The 27,956-nt window shown below is 33.7% G+C and overlaps 1 protein-coding gene across 3 annotated transcripts in view; it reads right to left on the bottom strand.

The window, feature by feature from the left end:
- WASHC4 (WASH complex subunit 4) overlaps window positions 1-27,956 on the bottom strand; it is a 51,713-nt gene that overhangs the window by 5,631 nt on the left and 18,126 nt on the right. For all 3 annotated transcript variants that reach the window (XR_009521252.1, XM_060025526.1, XM_060025527.1), the window contains exons 14-29: window positions 26,136-26,262; window positions 22,103-22,228; window positions 19,952-20,059; window positions 19,291-19,437; window positions 19,087-19,166; window positions 17,639-17,744; window positions 16,964-17,080; window positions 15,647-15,815; window positions 15,216-15,370; window positions 13,441-13,515; window positions 11,639-11,743; window positions 8,928-9,062; window positions 6,921-7,029; window positions 4,760-4,826; window positions 4,173-4,259; window positions 2,095-2,242 (exon numbers count right to left, since the gene is read on the bottom strand). Coding sequence is in view for 2 of the 3 variants with exons in the window: in XM_060025526.1 (XP_059881509.1) it covers window positions 2,095-2,242; window positions 4,173-4,259; window positions 4,760-4,826; window positions 6,921-7,029; window positions 8,928-9,062; window positions 11,639-11,743; window positions 13,441-13,515; window positions 15,216-15,370; window positions 15,647-15,815; window positions 16,964-17,080; window positions 17,639-17,744; window positions 19,087-19,166; window positions 19,291-19,437; window positions 19,952-20,059; window positions 22,103-22,228; window positions 26,136-26,262 (1,861 nt within the window). In the remaining variant the exon portion in view is untranslated. The remainder of the gene's footprint in view (window positions 1-2,094; window positions 2,243-4,172; window positions 4,260-4,759; window positions 4,827-6,920; window positions 7,030-8,927; window positions 9,063-11,638; window positions 11,744-13,440; window positions 13,516-15,215; window positions 15,371-15,646; window positions 15,816-16,963; window positions 17,081-17,638; window positions 17,745-19,086; window positions 19,167-19,290; window positions 19,438-19,951; window positions 20,060-22,102; window positions 22,229-26,135; window positions 26,263-27,956) is intronic.

Below are 27,956 nucleotides of genomic sequence, written 5' to 3'. Positions count from 1 at the left end.
GTCCTTTAAATATGAGCACTCCCTCAATCACCACTTAACCCAAGCACAGCGCTTTTGTGTATGGTTCATTCTAAAATATTATGCACATTTAACAAATGAAGGCACTGAGACTTGAGTGGTTTAGTAACTTGCCTAAAGTCATACTCTAAATCAAGGTTGTAGTCAGAAAAGTAGGCCTGCTTTACTTAAAAGCTTAAGCACTCTTAAGCATGGCAGTCCTTACTTCTGCCCACCCAATTCATTTTACAATAGTAGTTCTTACCATATTCTCAGTTTAAAAGGCTTAGTAGTCATTTGGATAAACAAATTCCCCCCAAAAATAGCACTTCCCTAAAAGTTTAGCTCCTCTGAAATACCTTATCTAATCATAGCATTTATTCAACAAATATTTACTGAAACTTAATAATAATACCAGGCATTATTAAATAATTACAATAAAAAAATGAATACCATCAAAGAGTTCACACTCTGCAGAGCAGCACTCCTGGCAATGACAGAAATGCTGTGTATCTACACTGTCCGATACAGTAAGCCACCAGCCACTTATGGCCACTGTGCACTGGAAATGTGTATGGTAAAACTTCAGAACTGAACTGAATTTCTTCATAAAATTCTAACTAATTTACACTTAAGTAGCCATTAGGGGCTACAAAAGGATAGCACAGCACTGGGATATAGAGAGACCTGTTTAAAAATAATTATGGTACAGTGTGGTAAGTACTATAATAGCCTACACTGTAAACAAGATTATCAAGTTCCACTTATTTTGCCTGTAAAACTTACTTGGCAATTAATGACATTTTATAAAATCTTTGTCAACTGTTACTCAAATCTTTAGATATCTTATTTATGTTTGTCTTCTTTCTGGAATTAGATTATAAACTCAAGGACACAAGAATAGTGTCCTATACTTCTCTTCTTTGTAGTGTTCGTAATCCCTCTTGTTTTCTCCATCACTAACTGAAATCTGACAGCAGCTCTGCAAAACTAGACTCTTCCTCAATCCCACAACGGTTTGCCATTGCTGTTTACCATGACTTCAAATTAAAGAAAGATGGTGAGAACTCACCATGAGTCAACTACACTATTATCAAAGTATAACTAAGATAGACTCGCCTCCAATCTGACACTTCTATTCATATCTGAAGGTGAAAAGATAATGCCTATCAGATAACTGTGGACATTTTTGCTACGTAACAATTATTATAAGAGAGCATTAACAATTAACGTATAAAAAAAAACAGTAGAAAGGAAAATGCGTGAAGAAAAAAGCTGTCCATAGACCATCAGCTGCTTTCAATGGATAATAATGGTTCAAATATGTTAGAACATATGTGTTAATTCAGGCAGCAACGTGAAAAGTTATAACTAGATCAAAGTTAGATGTAATCAAAAGCTACGTCTGCTCAGTGATATTTAGATTTTAGAGCTATCCATTTACAAATTTTTTATGAAAGAGCTTTGTTATAGAAACCTTTATAGAAAAATAACTCTTATTGCTATATATACCTCTCTCATCTCTTAACTCCATTTTCCCCACTGTGACAGTTGTTTTTATATTGCGATTTTGGTTAACTTGAGCTATTTTTAAGATGCCAACTACAGAATTAGAGCAAAACATACCATATACTACAACAAGCACTAAAATTTTAGCTTAGATGTTCATATTTACTACCAAAAAGAAAGAAGTTGTCCTCAAATAGTATGCTTTTAAGAAATACTTCATATTGTAACAGTCTACACTAATCACTTAAAATGACTATATGGTATAATTCAGCCCAAAGATTATGTGTGTGTGTGTGTGTGTGTGTGTGTGTGTGTGTATAAAATAGTGTATGCTCAAGTAATTTAAATCACACTAGGATTTCTCTGGCTGTTATGAACAAATAAGAATCTATCTGAACTATGAATAAGTCTCATTCTACATAGCTAATAAGTAAAAATTCTAGGCCGCATTCACTGAGACCACATTTAGTTTTATCTACAGCCAGAAAGTCAACAATACAGTCTGTTTGCATTTCCTGCTGTAATAAAAACTGTATCTATTTATTAATACTTTTTCAAAAAATTCATTTTGGGTACTAAAATACTCACTAGAGGTGGAACAATGATATAGAAATTTCGGAGATGTATATTCTTCGGCCTTCGAAATTCTGGAGCAAAAACATCCACAAGCATTTTGAAATACTCTGTGCCTTCGGCAGAATTTCGTGTGTGATCACTGAGGACGGAATCCAAATGCCTAAAATGCAAAAAAATTATTTACTTGGTTCCTTTCTCAAAAGAAGATGTGGCTTTTAAAATCCACTTCTCATTAGTTTAGATGAGAGCACTCAAAAATGTGAAATATAAGACATCTCTAAGTAAACTTCCTTGGGGTTCAGAATGAACTCATTTTTTTATGGACAGAGGCTAATCAATGATTTAATTAACTTAGTCCCTAAAACAGAATATGTAGGGCCTCTTGGAACTTTATAGAATTTTCTATTTCTTCTTCTCACAATGAGCCCTGTAGAATTCCATTTCATTGTGAATAAGTTCGTTTTCATCTTAAATCTCTTCACTAACACTTCTTCTATACCTCCTTACCTCAACTGAAACCCATCTCCTTTTGAAGAACTTAGCTTCCCACTTAACCTTCAGAAACATTAACTGCTTTTTCTCCTACATCCCTTATGTATAGCTATTACCACTTTCAAATTATTATTCCCCCACCACTAGACGGTCTTAGAAATCTCTCCTTTGAGACTCATGATCCAACTATATCCAACTACCCCCTCCTGAAAGCAGGCATCTATAACAGTTTTAACCACTGCTCTACATGTGTTTATCTTGGACCATGAGACCTACTCCAGTTCTCCTCATCATTCTGGAAGACTTAATGTCCACTTAGATAATCAATTCATTATCATAACCTCATAACTCCATGACTTCACCTGCCATGAACTTTCCTTCACTTGATGAGTAAATATTTTGGGCGAGAATACAAAATAGGTACTTGCCATTACATTACATCAGGGGGCCCTATAATGTCAGCATGTCCTGTTACTGGTGATGCTAAGTTTGATCACTTGGTTAAGGTGGAATACATCAGTCTCTGCATTGTGAAGATGTTTTTTCCCTTTGTGATTAATAATCAATTTCTGAGATAATTTTTTCATAGTGAATGAATACTCTGTTCTCCAAAAATGTTTGAGAACCCACTGACGATTTGTCTCATTTCAAGTATTACAGTGATGGTTGCAAAACTGTTTTTTTCCCTAAATTTTCTCATCCCTTCTGTATTTACTAGCTGGCTAGCACTGTAAAAAGGAACTTTCCCTCTGCTTCTCCAACTTTTCTTATTATCACTATACTCACGGTTTCTTTTTTAAATTCAATGTATTATAAGCAATTTCTACCATTATTCTTTTTGATATTCAAATTGTCTCCACTTTGCCCAGTGGTGCTCTTTCATGCCTGACTCAATAAGTGTTACAATTATTAATACTACAACTTAGTTTTCTAAAGACTTTCTTAACAATTCTGCATGCCTCTCTGAAGTTTTAAATTGTTTACCAAAATCACCATTTACTCATAGTCTGTAGATCTGCACTGTCCAATAAGATAGTCATTAGCTATTTAAATTTAAATGAAATAAAAATTTTAATTCAGTTCCCTAGTCCCATTAGCCCTATTTCCAGTATTCAACAGCTACATGTGGTAGTGACTACTGTCCCGGACACTGCTGCTACAGATTACATGAAAGGAAGGACTAGTATTCTAGAAATACTAGTTGGCAAATAGAAATATTTAAAAAGAGTAAAAAGAAATAAGTGAAATGAATTTTATTAATGACATATTTGGCATTCTTTTTTAAACACTAAATCGTCAAAATCAGTTATGAACTTTACACTTTAGCACATTTCAATTCGGACTAGCCACGTGTCAAGTGTTCAACAGTCACATGTATTAGAAACCCATGGTCTAGAAGATTCCTTTTAGGGAAGTTGGAAAGGCATCAGAATACTGTAGTCTTGAAAAAATTATATTTCATAAACTGAGACCATTACTTGCAGAGTAAAAACACTGACATATAAGTTTATATATTACCCTCTAGTCTTGTCTTTAACATTTAAATGAACATATACTTTTCAAATCTCCAAATTTAAATTATTCCAAAATTAGATTACCTAGCTGCTTTTAATGTTTCTTCTGCAAGACCTTCTTCTTTTACTAGTTCTTCAAAATTTACAATATCTTCAAGATCAGGTACAAATCTACATAAGAATTTGGGAAGGAATTTATTAAGTTAAATATGTGCAACTGACACAGATATGAAAGCAGTACTGTAAGACTCTAAATTTTTCAACTGTATCTTTGGAAAGAATTTTGCATTTCAGTTATATTATTAATATAACCACTTTAGTTCCACAATTGAATTTTAGATATATGAATAATCAAATTATCCTTAAAAATCATGTAATCTATAGAACCATTCACAAACTGTACAAATAAAAGAAATTATAACTTTAAGTTAACTATAAGCTTTATTTATAAGTTAACTAAATAAAGCTTTTCAACAGTCTGCTGTAGTCTTAAAATTTGAGAAAAAATTTAACTAGTACAACTAATGATTTTCTTCCATATTTGACCTCAAAATGTATCAACAAAAAAGAAAAAAACCCTCTCTACAATATTACTTATAAAAAAGACATATTTAAATGACATAAAATTTCTAAATGGCATAAACAAGGCAAAAATATGTTTGCATCCATACCTAATGGCATTGCTGCTACAATGAAGCCCACCAGATCTTATCATCCGTACATAGCCCATAGCATTACCTTAAAAACCACACACAAAAAACATCAGATGTTTATACAAATAACTCTAAGTTCTAATAATCAGGAATACAGTTATTTATAGCAATTACAAGGTTTCCACTCCTAAGTAGCAAGAGATTTTGCTGTATTTTACACTTCAGTTTTTGCTCCATAAAAATAAAACTTACATATTTGTGCACTTAAAATATAAAGGTATATATATACATCTATATTAAATATTTTTAAAATAAATGTAACTTTCACTTGTAAAGTCATTAAATGCTGACTACATTTTAAAAAATCACTTTAATATATTACTATATCAATAATTTCTTCACTCACATTAAGTATGTGTTTGTGTCTCTCTCTCACTCTCATACACACACACAGATGGAAGTGATATTCAGAAATCCTTATTTGATGCCTCCCAAACTAATATCTCCAACCTGGGCTACTCCTCTAGGCTTTTTTATCCAATGCCTACACCTACATGTCTAAGAGAAATTTTAATTTAGTAAGTTCAACTCAAACTCAAGATCTTCACCCCCAATTATATTTTCTACCTTAGAAACTGACAATTCTATCCTTCCAGTAGCTCAGGCCAAATGCGCTGAAGTCATCCCTGACTCTTTCCCTTCTCTCACACTTTATATCTAATCAATGGGCAAATTATGTTGGCTCTACCTTCAAAATGTAGCCAGAATCCAACCAGGCAGTATTCACATGGGGGAAAAAACTCATACTGGTGTATGAATTAAGTGAAGTTTTAAGTAACACTGCTCCAGAAAAACAGCTCTTAATTTGAGGCCCATGGACTCTGACTTTGAGCATCTGAACTCCAGTATACTATACTCAAAAATGTACGTGAACGTGCATATGGGCATTGTTCTGGGAAAAACAAAAATCAATCCAGAGTTTTCATCAGATTCTCAGAAAGGGTTAAAAACTATTGCTCCAAGCGTTTACAATCTAATATGTCATCAAATATTACTATGAATAAAAAAGTACTTATTTGACTTCATTATTAAATTGTTTAAAATTAAAAATTTACTAAGGTAAAATTCTCTAAGTTCTTGTACTAATACAAAATAGAAAGGCCTAATATGTAAACCAATTAATTTATAAAACTTAAGCTAGTGCTCACTGACTTTACTACCTAACTAAATGCTTATAACACCCTTCCCACTAGTAAACTTAAAGCCCCTTAGAACAAAGGCTATTTGTATTCTCAGCATCTAGAAAAATATCTGGTATAACAGAGCCTTTATAAATGTTTGATAAATGAATGAATGAATCTCAGGAGGCACAATTTTACCAAATTATAGTCAGTAAGAATTTACTAACTGCTTGGTGTCTGCAACTGTGAAGAATACAAAACACCTTTGGACTTGGAGCCAAAAAAGTCCCAGCAAAGCCACTTATCTCTCTTGTGTTTCTCTTTTTTCATCTTTAAAAACATGACTACGTGCCAATCTCAAGGGTTACTGTGTGGATATTAATAGAGATAATACATGTGAAAAGCTCTAGTAAGCATAAAGTTTTTTTAATCTAGGATTATTTTTAAATGCAGTTCTTGTTTTTAAATATAGTATTACACATTTCAGAAGACAAGTTCTACTTGTAAGCAGAAGGACAACTCAAGAAATTATATATAAATATGAAATGATGTAGCATAGAAAAATTATTAGTTAACTTTTCACATAAACATTTTACACCTTTGCATTTAGGCTTAACTTTTAAAAGTCTAAAACAGTGCCTTGAACAGAGTAGGTACCCAATAAATAGTTACCAGTTGACTATTTACCATGAGTATGGCCTTTGAGATGAGTTATTATATTTTTAATTTAACTGAAGAGCTTATCCACAAAAATATTTATATTATTTTATTTATAAATATTTCATTTATTTAAATTAATCCACAATCTCTTAATTATTATGCACCAACAGTCTAATCATACTTGAAAAACTTTTAGTAAGAAAAGGAAATTATTAGTGGAATAAAGCTGAACTCAGGCACTCACATACTGAAGTTTATTCGTATGAGATACTTAAAATACGCGATAGATTCTTGGGGTTTGTACTTTATTTCCCAACAACACTTTTACAATAACTTACCAATCTGGCTGATGAGCTGCCTGAACTGATCAAGGTAGCTTTGTCCCTCTGGGGTTATTCCAAGTTTTCTGATGCCTCGATTGAATTTTTCTGCTCTTTCAAAAGGATACTAGAGAGATAATTTGAAGACTACCATTATTAACAAAGACCCCTAAAACATAAAATGCCTACCATGACAATACCACTGTCCTTTCTAATTTTGTATTTCCATTGTGCTTAAAAAAAGTCACTGAAGTCTAATGACAAAAAATTTATAGCACAAAAACTACCAATATTCAAGGTAAATACAAATTAAATAAGGAGAATAATTATTAATGCCACCAACTTTAGGTTTTCCACCAACATTATTTGTCGCCCTAGACCCAACAACTCTGTCAGATAGATAAAAGAAATCAATTCCTCCTAGAAACATTTGTTCAGAAATGTGTGACCAAGTTTCCATGGCCTGAGAAGTATCAGGGGTTTATAATTTTTCAAGTCTTAGCCCATTAAAAGATTTAGAAAATTAATCATTTTATATTAATAAAAAATGGAAACAATACTTATCCAACAACAGTATTATTATTTATTTCTCTAAACACTAGTAACTTCTGTTCCAATAAAGATGAGTGAATATAATTTTGTACTGATAACTGTAATCTGTAATTTTAATAATTATTTCACCAGAAAGTAATATTTTGCCGCTCTGACACTGAAAAGAACTAAACTAGTGTATAAAAGGGCTGGAACTAGGTGACGCTTAAGACAGTTCTGGATGCGGCACATCAAACGTTAAGATCCATCTAAGCCTGTTGGTTCTCCATCCACATGGCTATATGCCTCTGTACTGTTACCACTTGCAATTCTTCATTTCACTATGGGAAAACTTAGCCCTGAGGGTGAAGGGAAAATGACATTCTTATAAATTATAGATGGGACTGTCAGTTGGTACAGTATTTTTAGAGTACTTGGCAATATGTATCAGAATTTTAAATACTCATATTCTTTGCCCTTTTCCTCTTCAAGGAATCTTTCAAAAATATTTGAACACACAGATAAATGTTCGAAGATGTTATGTGTAGCACCATTTGTAACACAGAAAAAACTAAATATCCACTCAGTAGGAGAAGGTTAAAGGAGTTACAGTATACATCTTTACTATCAACTCTTTAAAAGAATGAGGTACACCTATAGGTACTGACATGTGATAAGCACACCGCAGAACAGTATGTTTAGTTTTAGTCCATTTTTGTTAAAAAAAAAAAAGCAGTATTTGTAATGCACAAATACATGTTTATCACACAGACATCTGGAGGGCATCACATGACACTGTTAATAGCAACTGCCTCCAGAAAATGGAACTGGAAGGAAAGAGAAATGAAGGAGGAGATTTAGTTTATGCACTCTATATTGCCTAAATGTTTCAAAATGAGTATGTTCTGCTTGTGTATTATTTTAAAAGAAAGAAAGGTAACACCTGACTACATTGATCATTTAATTTTTCCTTACACTTTTGTTTACAGTGAATGCAAAGAGTAAGAAATTGCAAGGGAAAATATAGAAAATAGGAAGCCAAATCAAGGAGACGTTATGTGAAAAATAATAAAGAAAAAAACAACCCAAGAGAAGAAAAACCCAAAATGAATTTTAGCATAAACATTTGCCATACAGGCAAACCTTGGAGATACTGCAGGTTTGGTTCAAGACCACCACAATGAAGCAAATATCGCAATAAAGTAACATGAATTTTTTGGTTTCCCAGTGCATATAAAAGTTATGTTTACATTGCACTGCAGTCTATTAAGTGTGCAATACCATTATGTGTAAAAAAATGTACATGCCTTAATTTAAAAATACTTTATTACTAAAAAATGCTAACCATCATCTGAAAACACAGGTTTGCCACAAACAAATTTGTAAGAAAGGCAGTATCTGAGAAGCACAATAAAGCAGAGCACAGTAATATAAGGTATGCTTATATACTCAACAGTTAAATCAAACTACCTTAAAAAGAAGATGTAAAAATACCTTATGATCATTTTGGTCCTTGATTTCCCTGAAAAACCGAATATCTTTAATCAATCTGGATTTGATATGTTCATCATACATAAATTGGCTAAATATATAGAACTTCTTTTTCAAAAACTGGTAGGTGAAATTAACCTATAAAATTAAAATTTCAAAAATTGGAGAATGTTATGAAAATTAATTTCAAATCAATATTACTGAATAAAATAATCTATTTTTAAAGTCTAATTCATGTTGGACCTGAATTATTTAAATAAATGAAGTTTTTTTTGCCCAAGTTTACAGAGCTTTCTAAAAGCTCCCCTTATTTTTATGACACAAAAGGAAAAAAGAAATTAAAAAAATGGAAAATACTTTCATAATAAGACTAAGAGCTATAGTGAGAATCATAAACCAGATTTGACGCTCTAGTTTTCAAGTCATAAACCACACTCAGAAGCTTCTATGTTCCACCATTCATAAGATTACTTATTACTAATCTACATGTCTAAAACGATACTAAAGTAAGAAACATGGTGCAAGAGACCTTTCCTGAAGGAAGAGGGTAAACATTCAATTATTTATCCATAAATATTTTGAGCACCTCTTATGTACAAGGCAATGTACCTGCTCTCATGCTAGACATGGTCATCATCATGAAGTGTATATTCTAGCAGGACAGGCATTTTAAGACAAGTATATGTTAAATAAACTATTATATCTCAACTGCAATAATTTCTAAAATGAGAAGTATAGGTGTTCTGAGAATGGGTTAAAAGGCCCTGACCTAGACTCAGAAAACACTGGAAAAAGTAGGATTGGAGCTGAGAGTAAAGTCAAAATAACAAGATTAATTCTGACCTATAGATGAAAGCCTTGTACTGATTTCCATCCCCACCACCCTCAAATATTACTAATTATTTTTGCACAAGTATGCCCTTTTTAACAGTCTTCATCACCCAGTTATATAAATGCGTGCTTTCTCAGAACTTTTCTTGTGGCTTAAACATTGCTTTTTCTTGATCTCCTCAGCAGTAGTAGTCTTAGTAGTCTCTTCTTTACCCTTTCCATTCTTTTCCATACACTTATTTATTTATTCATTCATGGCTGCGTTGGGTCTTTGTTGCTGCACGGGCTCTCTCTAGTTGCGGCGAACGGGGGCTACGCTTCGTTGTGGTGCGCAGGCTTCTCATTGTGGTGGCTTCTCTTGTTGCCGAGCACGGGCTCTATGGTGCGTGGGCTTCACTAGTTGTGGTGCACGGGCTTCAGTAGTTGTGGTGCACGGGCTTAGTTGCTCCGCGGCATGTGGGATCTTCCCAGACCAGGGCTCGAACCCGTGTCTCCTGCACTGGCAGGCAGATTCTTAAGCACTGCGCCACCAGGGAAGCCCATACCCTTTCCATTCTTAAGAGTGGGTAACTCTGCCAGGTAACTCTTATTTCTTCTATGCTCACCTCATCATCACCAGACATCAGGAATTTACATTCATTAGTGTGGTTAACTGATTAACAACTGTTTTTCCTGCTAGAGTACAATTACTATGACAGCAGGAAATGTCTGTTTTTCTTATCCCAGTGCCCAGCACAGTGCCTGAGACACATAAAATATGAGCATAATTATATCTGTTACATGAATGAGTGTTTGACAGATGAGGTCAAAGAAGAGTTTGATCCTTAAAGGTTCAGAGTTTATTCATCCTGAAAGGCTCAGACATCTCTACATGGATAACTCCTTGTTTTAAATTTGAAACTCTGACTACCTATGGCCCCTTCCTCTATTGATAACCACTAACAGAGCTCCAGTCACATTACTTATCAGCTCAAAGACTTCAATGGCTTCCCCACTACACTAAAATGGTCCCTATGTAACTTTCCAGTCATGTAACTTCTCCCTATTCCCTTACTCAAATATGCTTAAGAACACTTTACTGTTTAAACATTTGCATTCTTCTTTCCTCAAGGAGAAACTGTGGCCTGAAAACCAGGTAAATTTAAAGACTTCTCTTTTTCCATTGAAGGAAACATAGCATATAAGCTCAAATGATTCTTGCAAGTGACTGAATGCCCATTTCTAAGAAGATTCAAGATATTTTTTCAGAAAATTGCTATTTTTATAGATATCAAATAACTAGTAAACGCCCTCCCAAAAAAAGAACATGACTGATGTTAAATAAACTATCAATGATTTGCTTTCAGAAGCAACTTACAGAAAATATCAAACAATCCACCCAGATATATACTTAATGCTGATGTCCTCAAATCTCCAATGTTATTTATAATGATGATCTTAAGACAGTAAAACATTCTAAAGTGCCTTTTTTTGTTTTTAAGATTTTTTTGATGTGGACCATTTTTAAAGTCTTTATTGAATTTGTTACAATACTGCTTCTGTTTTATGTTTTGGATTTTTTGGCTGTGAGGCATGTGGCATCTTAGCTCCCCGACCAGGGATGAAACTCACACCACCTGCATTGGAAGGAGAAGTCTTAGCCACTGGCCCGCCAAGGAAGTCCCTAAGGTGCCTTTTGAATTACAAAGCTTCCATGACATCTAACACAATTTCAGTGACAGACATTTTAATTATACCAAACAGAAAAATGGAGATTAAGGTATAATATAAACAAGCAATAATGTATATTTACCAGAATATTTGATGAAAAAAACTACTTTTCAAACTACCAAATTCAACAGGGGTCTATTACCCACACAACCTCCCTCCCAGAAGGTTCTTACTGTTGTATTCATGATTCCTGTGCCATGTGTTCGAATTGAATTAGCAATATGCCGAATGTTAATAGTGTTCAAATGTTTGTTATTGCTTGTTCGTTCAATAAAAATCTGTAATGAAACAAACACAATCAGTAGCAAACACTGGCCAGTTAACCCAAGAATTTTACAATTTTATTTTATTAAAGATAATTGAAAAGTCATTCAAAATGATAATACAGTCAAAGCAAAAGAATAAACAAGATGATCTCTAAACAATTATTTTTTGTCTTCTTTATTTTACTAACTTGCACTATTGAGAATCAATTCTTTGCCCCTCAGCCTTTCTACATTAAAAAAATTTTTCTTGCACGCACATTATGGTCACCTTATCCTTGACAAAAGAGGCAAGAATACACAATGGAGAAAAGACAGCCTCTTCAATAAGTGGTGCAGCTACATGTAAAAGAATGAAATTAGAACACTTCCTAACACCATACACAAAAATAAACTTAAAATGGATTAAAGACCTAAATGTAAGGCCAGACACTATAAAACTCGTAGAGGAAAACACTCTGTGACATAAATCACAGCAAGATCCTTTTTGACCCACCTCCTAGAGTAATGGAAACAAAACCAAAAATAAACAAATGGGACCTAATGAAACTTAAAAGCTTTTGCACCGCAAACGAAACCATAAACAAGACCAAAAGACAACCCGCAGAATGGGAGAAAATATTTGCAAACAAAGCAACTGACAAAGGATTAATCTCCAAAATATACAAGCAGCTCATGCAGCTCAATATCAAAAAAACAAACAACCAAATCCAAAAATGGGTGGAAGACCTAAACAGACATTTCTCTAAAGAAGACATACAGATTGCCAACACACACATGAAAGAATGCTCAACATCACTAATCATTAGAGAAATGCTAATCAAAACCACAGTGAGGTATCACCTCACACCAGTCAGAATGGCCATCATCAAAAAATCTACAAACAAAAAATGCTGGAGAAGGTGTGGAGAAAAGGGAGAGAACTCTCCTGCACTGTTGGTGGGAATGTAAATTGATACAGCCACTATGGAGAACAGTATGGAGGTTCCTTAAAAAATTAAAAGTAGAACTACCATATGACCCAGCAATCCCAGTACTGGGCATATACCCTGAGAAAACCGTAATTCAAAAAGAGTCATGTACCACAATGCTCACTGCAGCACTATTTACAATAGCCAGGTCATGGAAGCAACCTAAATCTCCATCAACAGATGAATAGATAAAGAAGATGTGGCACATTTATACAATGGACTATTATTCAGTTGTAAAAAGGAACAAAACTGGGTTATTTGTAATGAGGTGGGTGGACCTAGACTCTGTCATACAGAGTGAAGTCAGTCAGAAAGAGAAAAACAAATAGCATATGCCAATGCACATATATGGAATCTAAAAAAATGGTACTGATGAACCTAGTGGCAGGGCAGGAATAAAGACACAGACGTAGAGAATGGACTTGAGGACATGGGTGTGGGGGGAAGGGGAAGCTGGGACAAAGTGAGAGAGTAGCACTGACATATATACACTACCAAATGTAAAATGGATGGCTAGTGGGAAGCTGGTGCATAGCACAGGGAGATCACCTCAATGCTTTGTGACAACCTAGAGGGGTGGGATAGGGAGGGTGGGAGGGAGGCTAAAGAGGGAGGGGATATGGGGATATATGTATACACATAGCTGATTGACTTTGCTGTATAGCAGAAACTAACACAACATTGTAAAGCAATTATACTCCAATAAAGATATAAAAAAATTTTTTTCTGAAACTCACTCACTTGATTGTTGAGATTATAGAGGTATCGAGACACAAATATATGAATGTTTCTCATAATTTCCAAGACATCTAGGCCCTACAAAACAATCCACAAAGAAGTTCTATTATTATTAGTTTAAAGTAATCAGACATATCAACATAGTGACTTACTGCTTATACCAAGTCTCCCAATATTTTAAAATTATTTTAAAGAACTATACAAAAAGTACAACCAAAGGTTAAAAAGAGCCTTCAGACATGTACAGTTAGGACTATCTGCTTGGGGAAATCCGACTGCTTGTTATCTTATTCCTTTTGTGTAGACAGGAACAGTTAAATTTAAAATTTCAAAGATCCATGACTCACAATCATTTTGCCACCACTCTTGAGAATATTTGTCTTCCCAAGGATCTTTTCTATATTTTTTGCAAAGTAAACTAACGGCCAGATTATAAAAATAGATTTTAGAATCTATTTTAGATTTTAGAATTTTAGAATTCTATTTTAGAATTCTAATTATTTTAAAATTCTATTTTAGAATTCTAATTATTTTAGAATTCTATTTTAGATTCTAAAAGATTCTAAAATAACAGCCAGATTCTGGCTATTATTCTATATATAATAGCCAGAATATGTGTATTATATATAAACAGTATACATTTATAAAATATATACTATTTTTCAGGTATTGTGCAAGGTTCTTTATATGGAATTCGCCAATATAAGGTATTATTCTTAATTCCACAGCTGAAGAAAATGAAGCTAAGGGAGTTCCGCAAGGAAACTAGGAAGAGGCAGAACCCAGGGATTTAAAAAAATCTAATTCCAAATCCTTATGCTTCTTTTAATCATACTAGACCACTTTTAATATACAAGTTACCTAACAAGAATCCTTCTTTCTTCAGTTATTACTCTAATACCTAATGGTATCATACAAACTGTTCCACAGCTTTTCTAATTGGGGGTCAAAGTAATATCACAATACCCCTTTGATTAAGCTTTTATTATAAATTTTCTCATGTTTTAATCTAAAAATTCATTTACTCATTTTTTTTCTCCCACATGAGCTGAGACTGTTTTTATTTATTTTTGTATCCCTAAATGTAGTTCAGTGTCTAGCATGTTTTCAGTAAATATTAAATTTATAAATAAATGAATGAAAGGATATACAAACTGATCCTGCAATTGGTCCCTATATATGCAGTAAGATGAATGAAAAATTATGATCTTCAACTTTTGGAACTGAATTACGATTTCTTGGTAAATATTATCTGGATTATCTTAGAAAGAATTACATGCACATTAACTGAAAACAAACCTTTGCACTCATGAGATACTGCCATACTGTAAATCAGCTTATTGAATTAGTAAACCTAAATACTTGTTTGCACTCCTCATTTTAAGACAAATACAATTACATAAATTTAACCAATTTTCTAAGACATTAAAGCTTATATATTGTATTTAGGTTTAAAATCCTTAACTGTCACCTTGATTAAACTTTTTAAAATTCGGCAGAAGTCACTTCACTATCCCGACACGTTTCCGAAAAGCTGTATATAAATCTATGTATATTTCAAATTTTCAACAAAAGGAAAAGTATAAACATTTGGAAGGCTGTGGTAAATTCTTTCATAAAGCAATTTAGCACCATCTAATTTTTTATTCTTCTCAAGTGTGAGGTTTTTTCTTGGAATATAAACATGTACTAAATAAAATAAAAAGAAAGAATTTTTCTTAGAGAAATACTGTTATCATGCTACAATCAGACTATACCAAGAACAGTTTATACTATACCTGTTCCAAAGTCTGACTAGGAAGATGTGCCTCGGTCATAACCAATCCATAACGCTGAGTAGCTAAATTTCTCATTTCACTGTAAGTGGCCCAGTCGTGAAGAGCTACTGTCGTTAGATTGTAGAAAGTCTTGTCTAGGTAGTGAGTTACATAAGCTTAAAAAAAAAAACCAATCAAAACTTTTCTGATTCATGAACAGCAGGAAAGGAAGAGAAATGAAACTAAAAAGGAAACAACCTGTCTTTGAACATTAAATTTCTTCCTTTAAAATAAGGTGCTAGGAAAATAAAAATGAAGAAACAAAAAGGAATTCAAGAATAAATGCACTAATACAAAGAAAGATTTTCTCAAGGTTTCGTTTTTGTTATTTGCTCTTTAACAGGGCAAACAGATATAGAATATGACCCTAAGAAGGAAACCAGAACACTCACCTCGAATGTCAATGAAACGATTGAAAAACCGAATTGGATTCAGAGAGAAAAAAAGGGCCAGGTCTTTCATGCCAACTTTGAAAGGGTTTCTGTCATCCAGCTTTAAATGAGTATGCACAGAAAGTCGCAGGTCCTTCTCTATTTCTTTGCACAACTTGTCCAGCAAATGCTATTCACAAAAGAATCGCTATCTTAATTTTTCAAAGTAATATTCTAATTGTATTATTCTTCTAGGTGTCTATGTTCTCACTGTTAGAGCTTTAATATCTGTGCAATGATGAAAAAATGTGTCAAACTGGTTTAAGAGTCTAAATACTCTATGGTAAAATATTATTTTATTGGGAGAGTGAAATTATTTTGCTATTGAAATCAATGATTATTTTTGACCAGGGAGCAGTTAGATGAGTTCTAATGAATTCATTAGTATTTTAAGTATAACACCCTTGAAAAAGCAATCAAAAGCTAACGTCGGATGGCTTCATTACAAGGAACATGAATATACAATTTAAAGCAAAAAATTTATAGAAACTGGCAACAAAGGAGGAAAGGTCCTGAGAATATGCAAGAGAGAAAAATTTTTTAAAGCTTCCTTGTAATAATCATTAAAAAAAAATCACAAAACTCATTGAGCTAAAGGCAATGAAATTAATCATTTTTTCTGGTGTACCACGGGGTTCTAAGTACTGGCCAGACATGCATCTTATTTTCTAAATACAAGTATTTAATATGAGAAATTATATTTAAAAATTGCACAATTTTATCAAACTTATATAAGGTTTATATTGTGAAGTTTACTCATTTTTAATTCCTCCCTCCATATAAAAATACTGCTAGTTGGAAATTTAATTTTAAAGATATCAGTGTTTATAATATACACTTCATTAAAACAGGGACGGATGTACTATATTGCAAATTATCTGTTACACAAGTAATAGGCTTTATACTTTTAAAGATAAAATATTTCAGTCATTAGCTTTCCAAATGAAACTCAATAAAACATTAATAGTTAAGTTACCTTAACTATATGACCATTAGCTGCAGACAATAGTCAAACCAACTTTTCCATTTGTATTCTTCTAACAAACAGAACTTTAAATTCAAATATACTACTTACTAAAGTAAAAAAAAGTTTTCCAAATTCCTGGATTTCTATATTAAAAATTAGGAATTAAAGACCAATTTAGCACAATAGTGATAGTTCCTTTGTGATTTACAATAATAATCTTAAATTTGTGAAAGCCTGCTTCAATCCAAAAAGTTTTTCTAAACATTGCATTCTAGACATGTTTTAAGCTTTTCAATCTCAAAATATGTTACCTCATTTAAAATTTCCATGATTTCCTTGTCATAGCAATCCAGAAGTACTTCATAGGACTCTAAATGCCTTGCATGCATCATAGCAGGTACACAGTCACGTAAAGCACTGAACATGTACTAAGATGAAAAGTAGAATGTACATGAATTTAGAAAAATTACATTTCTAAATTATATTACAAAGGTTAATCACCTGCCTTAAAAGACAAAACCTCAATCTGAAGGCTTTTTTACACATGACTATCTTACTTTCCTAAGTAAGAGTTGAATTTTATTCTCAGAAGCATATACTTTAAGTATACAAAAAATGCACATTAACTTATCCTTTTCCTACCTTGATCATTCAAATACACTCATTTCCATAAAGAAATGGAAAGATCTGAACAACATATAACTTACTGACAAATAAGTCATATTATTTTGACACAAACTAAAACCCAGTGCAATGAGAATGATTAGGAATATGAGAAGAGTGAAATATATATTAATTTATTAGTAGTAATATAAAATTTATCTAAGACTATATAAATTTTATTGAATATGCATAGCACTATTAAAAAACAGCATCAGCAGTTTTAAAACAGTTTATTAAATGATCTATTTTAAAATTAATTAAAGTGGTTTACACAGTGACAAAAAAAAATGATGGGTTTATTCTTTACATTATTCTTTACTTACATGTAATCTGGCTGCATCAACAGCATTTTCATATACATCGTCTAAATAAATTGGGAAGACAGCTCGATGCCAGTATAAAAAACAACAGTCACATTGTGTTTGTACTCTACAATGTAAAGTAATAATTAGTGGTACCAAAATTGAAGTAACCCCAAAAAATAATAAGAGGAATGACATTATGTATCATAAGGGTAAAAGCTCTGTCTTACTCTTTTGTTTTCCTTACATCATTTAACCCAAAATTAGTATAGAAAAGCCACAAAATAAGTATTTTTCAAATTGAACAACAATAACAAAACACTCCAATACCCGACACTGTCAGAATTCTGCAAATACACTTCAGTTTTAAAGCATACTTAAGAAACAATATAGGGTGGGATAGGGAGAGTGGGAGAGAGGCTAAAGAGGGAGGGGATATGGAGATATATGTATACTTACAGCTCTTTCACTTTGTTGTGCAGCAGAAACTAACACAACATTGTAAAGCAATTATACTCCAATAAAGGTATTAAAAAATATATACAGATAACTTTGAGTTTAAAACAAATTTATTTTCAATATTATTTGATATGACTAGACTTACAAGACCTGCATCACATGCACCTGTCTCAAAGCTGAAACGGAGACTTTTCAAAAAACTGTGACCAAAACAATGACAACAACAACAAAAACCAGTCGCACTCAACCTGTCTATAATCTGTGCTAAGTGACTATCTCACACATTATAAGGCAACAAAATGATCATTAAGTATCTTAGAGTAAAGAAGGCTCAGTATTTCTACCAAGGGTGGAAAGTTAAATGCCACTAACTACAAAAATCTGAGCTTCTCAGAACAACAAAAACATCATGTTACAAATATGAGCATTAAATACAAATTGTGCTGAAACCTTAATTCGGCTGGGAATCAAAATTCAGAAGACCCACTTTCCCATTAAGAAACTTACTGCTTGCTTAATAAAAAGAAAACAATAAAGCCACAGGAGCTATATAAATAACGCTTCCAAAACCTAATTCATCTTAGTGATTGGCTACCCAACAATGTAATTCAAATTCATGCCCCAAATAAAATTACAGAAGACTATGTCAGATGGTTCTAAGTCTCTCACAAATAGATGAAGTCTTGTTATAAAGCAGCAATTTTAAGTCCATCACAGATACACATCACAACAATCACAATAATGTTCCAGGGTCTGCCAGATGCTCTAAGGGCTATATCATATTTTCTCATGTGAGTTCTTCCAAAAGCTACATCCTTACTGTAGAAGCAAAGTTAAAGAAATATGATCGCTTGTCACAGTCTACTTTTAGTCACGCTAAAGAAGTTATGAAAAGGAACTAATGGTCTACCTAAGTTATATTCCTTGTCTTGCTATCCTTAAAAAAAAAAAAAAGCCCTGATGTTTCCATTACCCCTATCTTTTGAGTATCATTACATATACCTACTTACCTTTCTCTAAGTTCACTGATAAGATCCAGCTTTTTCATGACTACTTGAAGTGGAAAGAGTTCTTCATCTTTAAATGTTTTCTATCAGGGAGGGGAAAAAGGCAGAGAAATTGCACTTGTAAGACAGGTTTCTTAGGTCAGTAATAAGGGAAGTGTGAAACCTCAGATCTCACTTTTATTCCATAAATAATAGCAATACACTTACCATTTGTGTGCCAACACTTAGTGCCAAAGAAACAATAAGTCGTCGTTGCTTTGTGCTTGGTCCATTTAGAGTGTTTTCAGCCAAAACTAGAGCAGAGAGCACATCAAGACGCTGTTCACTATATTTTTTGTCAGAAATTACTCTTTTCTTAAAGATAAAAGAAAACAGGAAATATCAGCTTTAAATCCGAGGCAATAACAAAAGATGCAGAAGAAAAATTTCTCAGTTATCTTTTCCATGATTCAATTTAAGAGCACTTAGACAAATACTTTCCCCGTTCAGCTTCTTGTGATAATGTTAGATGCTTTACTGCCATAACATTATCGCTGAGCACTGTCAGGGACAGCAAATTACTAGGCATACTTCAAAATTACCGTATTGATGTAATAAGAAAATCATTTCTTAAAAGAAGATGCATCATATTTTAAAAATGCATAATATGTCATTTTTTAATAGAACTGTATTAATGCTACAAGTTCAGAGTAAAGATAACCCTGATCACTCTAAGCAAAATCATAAAATACCATGGAGATAATAACCAAGAATACTGTGTTTGAAGAAATGGAGTACACAGGTTTAACTAGAAAACACAAATAAAACAACAGGAAGGGCAAAATAGAAAGATGATATAATTATGCTGAATACATACGAACTTTCATACCTTGGCCACGGAAATAGAATTAAGAGCCTGATGCTGAAGGTGCTGTGTTATATGTGAGACTGAATCAGCCACAACCAGGCTTCTCCTGTAGAACATATGTTCTATCGCCTAAAAAGAATCACAAGTGATTTTATGAAAATCAACTCAAAACGTTTAGGTAAAATTATAGCATATCTTTATAACCTTGAGCTAGGTAAGACATTTGTAAATGAGATGCAAAAAGCACTACCATAAAGGATAAGACTGGTAAATTCAACTATATTAAATTAATGATTTCTATTTATCAAAAGTCACTATAAAGAAAATTAAAAGACAAGCCAACGTATGAGAAAATATCTGCCACACACAAGGGATTAGTACACAGAATATGTAAAGACACCAAACAAATTAAACACTTTTTTTTAAAAAAGGCAAAAATTTCAATAGATAACTGAACAAAAGACATGAATATATTTTTCACAAAAGAAACACAGTTAACAGTATTAGACAAGATACCATCATTAACAATCAGAGAAATGAATGTTAAGTATAAAATCATTTATAAACACCAATGTGCACGTGCACACACACACAAAAGGCCGATGATACCAATGTTGGTCAGTTAGGGAACAATGGGAAGTCTAATATATTGTGGAAGGTGTGTAAACTGATAGAACTACTTGGGAAAACAATCTGGCATCATCTTGAAAAGCTGATTATGTACATATCACAGAACCCAGCAATCCACTCACAGATATACAATACTTCAGAAAAACTTCTGCACAATTACACCAAGAGACATATACAAAAATGGCAACATTTTTATAATAGCAAAAACTGGAAAAAAACCCAAAAGTCCATCCCTAGGAAAGCTACACAGTAAAGAAAATTAATGAACTACAGCTATTCATCCCAACATGGTTAAGTTCAAATAAAAAATTTTGAGTAAAATGAACCAAGCCAAAGAATACATGAAGAATACATTAATACAAATTTCAAAAACATAACTAAACAATGAATGGTTGACAGATTCATTCATATGTGGCAAACTAAAAAGAAACAAGGGAATGATAAAATTCAGGACTGTGGTTCCTCTGAGGAGGTAGGATAGGATGCGATCAGGGAGGGACAACACAGGGGCTTTGAAAATATTGGTAACATTCTATTTCCTAAGTGGGATGATAGGTTTTTAAGTGTTTATTATTTTTAAAATTATGCTTATATATTAGATATAAGATATATATGCATCTATACATATATATACTTCTGTATTTGTATTTCATAAAAAATAAATATAACTGGTAATACCTTAAAGAAAAAAATGCTAAAAATCTAAAGACACAATCTCCAAACTATCTTTATTTCCTAAGCAAATCTAAAGCCACTATTAGCAGAAATTTACTAGCAAATCTTTATTTCAGTTTTTACAAAAGGTTAAAAGTGGGCTCTCCTGCCTGTAAGGAGTTTCTTTCTTTTATTTATACAGAGTATGCTAAGAAGCATTTTACCACATTTTCAAAAGTATTCAAATCCCAAAATTATAACACTTTCTCTAAATTACAAAATAAACAGCCTCTGCTGACTAGCCTCATATGCATTAGAATACTATAGAATAATATTAACGTCTCATGTTTTTTTTTTCTTTTCTTTGCGGTATGCAGGCCTCTCACTGTTGTGGCCTCTCCCGTTGCGGAGCACAGGCTCCGGACGCGCAGGCTCGGCAGCCATGGCTCACGGGCCCAGCCGCTCCGCGGCATGTGGGATCTTCCTGGACTGGGGCACGAACCCGCGTCCCCTGCATCGGCAGGCGGACTCTCAACCACTGCGCCACCAGGGAAGCCTGTCTCATGTATTTTAAAACTCATGCAACATGCTTAAAACTTCCGTGAGTAAAACTTTACCAATACTTAGGCTAATACCTTTTCATTTTCCTTCTTTTCTCTTTCACTACATGTTAACTTTTAATAAAGTTTATTGGCCATTCATAGAAAACTACTCAGAAATTTCTTTCAGTGGCTAGTTCCGTTATCCAACTGAGAGATGAGTACACTTTTCCATAATTTTTTTATTCTCATAATCAAGAAGTCAAATCTTAACCAAAAGAAAAAATCCTGCTTTAAGCTCGGGTCATTTCTCAATTATAATGGCAAGGTAAAATAATCTAAAACCTACCTTGAGAAGTTCAACAAGCCTGCATAATGCCTTAACTGATGTTTTGGTCATTGGCTTTTGCATGGACATGTAGAGATTCATTGTGGTTTTAATAATGGTACTAATACTGTATGCATATAAAAAGCCCTATAAAAAATAATATAAAACATTGATTATAATCACAAGAAAAGGTTTCATTTCTTCAAGAGTTCATTCTCTATGTAATAATAATTCTTCAACTTGCCAATAACTAGTGTTTTTAAAGTTCACTTTAAAGTCAGCTCTTGAGATTTTGAAATATTCTTTCTTACACAATGTTATACATGGTTGTTAAGTTTCAAAGCAGCCCTTAAAAGTTATGTAACCTATCACTTACCAGAAGTTTAGTAAGGTTGACATTACAGCATATAATCACAGTTAAAGAATCTTTCCATTAAAACAAGACTTTCAGAGGAATGATTTGGATGTCAGGAAGATATCTATTCATCCTTATCTTACCTGCCAGGCAAGAGGATAAAGACTCCTATCTGCTGCAGCTTAAGACAAGAGCTGAGGACTCTAAGGAAGTAGGAATTGAAAAATGAGAAGGAGAAAGAGAGCTGCTCTCTGGCCAGTACAGATATCCAACAGTATTTCTCAGTTCCAAGCGAATCCCCGTTTCTTTTTCATCCAGGACAATCCCTACTAGCCATCTGCTACCATGTCCCTGCTATGCTGGTGCTATTCAGTCTTTCTCTCTTTCCAGCCCAATAAGAACAGATTCTCTCCTATCCTTCTATTTATGAAGGAAGCCACAGGTCTTCTAAGGTTTAAAAAAAAAAATTTAGTGCTAGTAAACCCAGGGAAACAGTATAGAATACAAAACAGGAAAAAGGGTATTACCTCTCACATATATTTTCATTTAGATCCAAAAAGGACACAGAGAAACATAACGATGGAGATTCTTTAGGTTTATAAAGAAGGACCAAAAAAAGATACATGTACAGTTTAGAGATGAACTACGTTATTGTGAATATATCCAATGAGCCAGGGCAGAAGCTATATGCCAGTGATTCTCAACCTTTTTCTCCTGCTCTACCATCAGTAACAATGGCTCACTAAAGGAGTGATACCCAATGGGGGGAGAGGGGATTTTTGTGAACCAGTAATAGCTCTGTGGTGAAGAGATGTGATAAAATTAAGAGAACTAAGAAATGAGAGAGAAGGTAGCATCCTAAGAGGTGACAATAAGACCAAAGCTTGGGGCATACATGCAGGAAAGAGCCACAAGTCTTACCTTGTCAGCTACAGGACTATTACACCAGACTCTGCCCTAGCGCAGCACTGGGAAAAGTTAAAAAGCAGAGACAAGGAACAGCAAAAGTATAACTCTAAGGCAGGTAAAAAAAAAAAGAGAGTTTCTTTTTTGTGGGGGAAAGGGGGCAGAGAACTCACAGGCCAATACCACACCATTCCTTGATGGTCATTAATTTGTGAAGGACATTGACAAAAGATGTATTTTAAACATCTAAATGGGGAGCGGGAAGGTCTGGGGTCTGTTTCCGTTAACTGCAGAATAATTTGGACCAACCTTTCCACAGAAAACAACTAGGAAATCTGGGCAAAACATTTTTAAAATCTCTTGAAAAGCATCAAAGAGCTATCAAGAAAATAAGAAAATACAAGGCCAAGACCTGGGAGAAGACAGAAACCCAAAGACATGAGCCTGCCATTTGTGGCTGCTTTCCCACAGAGGCATCTGCCCATTCCCAAAGAGAGTAGTAAAGACAGAAGCCAAACCCACAAGGGAAGGAGGGTAAAAATATGAGTCCATGGCCCATCAAGGAGGGGACGGGGTCCTGGCAAATCACCTAGGCTCTGAGTTGGGTTCTTAAAAACTCCCCCTAGAAAGTAAGCATGAACTAGAAAAGACAGCCATCATAGAATTTAGGTCCCACTTTAAGTCATCTCAATCTATGACTGGGCTGAGGTGATCTGGGTGCTGCTACTAGCTGTGTATCAGAAGCAAAAATTAAATCCTCTCTGGAGGAAGAAAAACAATACCCAGATCCTCAATTATATCTACAGTTTTTCCATGTACAACATGCGTTATTAAAAATAACAAGGCATACAAAGATATAAGACATATCCAAAAACAAACAACAACAAAAAATAGATAACAGAAAGACCTAGATAATGAAATTATTAGACATGGGCTTCAAAATAGTTATGTTGAATATGCTGAAGAAATAAAACACAAAATTATTTCAGAAAACAACTGGAAACTATAAAAAAGAAACAAACTGAAAAGTAAAATAATTAAAATTAAGAACTCAGAAAAAAATAAGTCAGCAGATGGGTTTAATAGCAGGTTAGATGTAACTGAAAAAATAATTAGAACAGAAAGAGAACAGAAATAGTACTTAAAGAGTTAATGACTGAGAATTTTCCAGAAGCTCTACAAATCCCAAGCAGCACAAACACAAAGAAAACCACACATAGGTTCATCAAAGTAATAATATCGCTAAAAACCAAAAAGTAAATCTTATAAGCAATTACACAAAGACACATATTGAAAAAGCAACAAAACTAACAGCTGACTTCTCAACAAAAACAAAATTAAATGAAATACTAACAGGTATACTGCAAGTAGAAAGATGAGGAGACGCAGGAAGGATAAAAAACAACAGAATGGGTAAATACATGGGTAAATCTAAATGAATACTATTAAAAACAACAGCAACAATGCCTTATAAGATTTAAAATATATACAGAATCAAAATACACAGCAGCAGCACAGGTGAGAGAGGGATAAATAGAATTCAAGTGGCTTAAGATCCTTATACTGTCTGGAAAGTGGTGAAACTACTAATTTATATTGGAGTTGAATGTTCAATAATGCATCTTAATATCTCTACATTAACCACTAAAAAAAGAGTAAAATACTGAATTAACAAACCAATAGAAGGAAGAATGAAATAATGAAAATAATTCAAAAGAGAGCAAGAAAGGAAAAGGATAGGGACACAGAACAAGTGAGACAAATAGAAAACAACTAATCAGGTGCTAATTTTAAATCTAAATATCAGTATTGACATATACAGAAAACGGTTTTATTGGGGAGAAATACAGGCTGCTTATAGGAGACACACATTAAATAAAGAAGTCAAACAGGCTGCAAGTAAAAGGATGACAACAGATGGACCATATAGACCTTAATTAAAAGAAAACTGGTACAGCTATGTTACTATCACACACAAAAGACCTATGACAAAAAGCATTACTAGAGATAAAAAGGGACACGTCACAATGATAAAAGGTTTGACTCACCAGTAAACTATAATAATTCTAAATGTTATGCATTTACTTCGTCTCAAAATATATAAAACAAAAGCTGACAAAGCTACGAAGGATAAATAGAAAAATCCACAATAATAGTGGGAGATTCTAACCCAGCTGCCTCAGTAACTGATAGAATATTCAGACAAAATCATTAACAAACATGACCCTACTTGATATATATAGAACACCACAACCAACAATTCTTTTTAAGTATACATGAAATGTTTGCCAAAGCTGTCCATAGGCTGGGCCACAATGGGCCTCAACAAACTTCAAAATACTGGAAGTATCTTAGTACTGCTAGAAATCAATAATAAAAAGATAACTAGGAAACCCTCATGCATTTAGAAACTAAGAATTCTATTTCAAAATTACCAAGAGAGCAAAGTAAAAATCACAATAAATGTTTTTTAATATTCTGAACTAAAGAATAATAAAAATACAACACATCAAAACTTATGGGATAAAAAAAAACAAAAAAAATCTTATGGGATACAGCAAAAAAGTCATGCCTTGGAGGGAGTGTAGAGATTTAAATGCATATATTAGAAAATCTAAATTCATTAATTAAAGTCAAACAGATCCAAACATACATAACCAAATCAATTTTCAGTTTTAAAAACAAAAACACATCCTACCCTTTACAGTTTTTTCAAAGTGCACCTTCTGTACACTGGATTAACAAAGAAATGACCCCCCCCCCCAAATATTCTAAGTAAGAAGATGCAACTACCTGTATAAAAACATTACATCTATTGGTGAGGTCTTCAGCAAATTTATCCATTCTCTGCTCTTTAGATAAAATAGATTCCATTTTCATCATCCATGAGCTCACAAAGACGTAGTAAGACTGTACATCTCTAACAAAGGAAATATTGAGGTTATTCAGCATAGGAAAGAAAATTTACTTCCATTTCTTCATACTGGATGGAGTATTTCTCTGCAGCAGCCACTTCATCTTTCTGGTTTTCAATATATACATATATCATATATACAAATATAATTTACTCAAGCAGCAAATATTTACTGAATGCCTATACATGCCAGGCACTGTTTCTCAGTACTAAAAAACAAAAAAGGGCAGTGAACACAATAAACAAAAATCTCTGCCCCCACGAAGCTTACATTCTAGAAAGGAGACTTGTATAATAAAGAAATCAGAAACTGAAATCTGTAAGATGTCAGATATGTGCTATGGAAAAAATATAGCAGGGAAAAGAGCCACTGGGGTGGTAAGTACAATTTTAAACACAGTGATCAAGGTAGGCCTATTGTAAAGCTGATTTTGAGCCAAGATTTGAAGGTGAATAAGTAATCCATGCAAATATATAGAGGAGAATTTTAGGAAAGTAAATAACAAATGCAATCATCCCAAAACAGCAGTCTGTCTGGCATGTTCAAGTAATAACAAAGAAGTCAGTATGACAGGAGATGAGAACAGAAAAGATCAGAGAGGTACAGGGGTCGGGGGGGTGGAGGAATAGGAAAGTGGAGAGTGGAAAGGGGATTTGTGTAATGCCTGGTAGGGCAGTAAGGACTTCAGTGGAAAGCCTCTAGAGGATCTGGGCAGAGTGACCTACTCTAACTCTGAAGAGGATCAATATCACTTTGACTGGTATGTTGAAAATAAACTATAAAGGGGACAATGGTAAAAGCAGGAAAACCACTTAGGAAGTTCCTGTGATAATGCAGGAAAAAGGGGATGACAGCTTGAACCAGAGATGAATGGAAGCTGTCAGAATCTGAATATAAAAGCTAACATTTACTAAACGCTTACTATATGCCCAGCCACTGTTATAAGCACTTTACACAAATTAACTCATTAAATCCTCACATTAACCTTATGAGGTTAAGTATTACGATCTCCATTTTACAGAAGAGGAAACTGACACACAGAGAAGTAATGTGCCCAACATCATATAACTAGTACACAGCCGAGCCAGGACTTCAGCCCAAATCTAGGAAGCTTTCCCATCGTGGAAAAACTAAATCAATAATATAATTCTACTATGCAGGCTGCTTACTAACAATAAATCACTGTATCAATGCATTTCAAATTACTCAAGATGAGAACTTTTAGCCCACAAGCTATTTAAGCTATACTTCTTTTATTTTAAAAACAATTAAGTTTGGGCTTCCCTGGCGGCGCAGTGGTTGGGAGTCCGCCTGCCGATGCAGGGGACACGGGTTCATGCCCTGGTCCGGGAGGATCCCACATGCCGCGGAGCGGCTGGGCCCATGGGCCATGGCCGCTGAGCCTGCGTGTCCGGAGACTGTGCTCCATGACGGGAGGGGCCACAGCAGTGAGAGGCCCGCATACCGCAAAAAAAAAAAAAAAAAAAATTAAGTTTAATTTTAATTAATTCAATCAAATCTGAGAAAAATTATTTCTTCTGAGCCAGGATTCCATTATACAAAAGACACCAATAGCTGCACTTCTGCCTTTGCCTCAAATGGCACTAAAATGTATTATTTGACTTGTGGATGATTTGATTTAGAAGTCTGGAACGCAGAGTAAGAGCAGAATCTTAGGGCAATGCCTGCACTTTAAGGA

The sequence above is a fragment of the Delphinus delphis genome, chromosome 11, assembly GCF_949987515.2.
Source record: "Delphinus delphis chromosome 11, mDelDel1.2, whole genome shotgun sequence".
Taxonomy (NCBI): domain Eukaryota; kingdom Metazoa; phylum Chordata; class Mammalia; order Artiodactyla; family Delphinidae; genus Delphinus; species Delphinus delphis.
The sequence above is the reverse complement of the archived record's forward strand: the minus strand, read 5'-3'. Positions and strand labels throughout refer to the sequence as shown.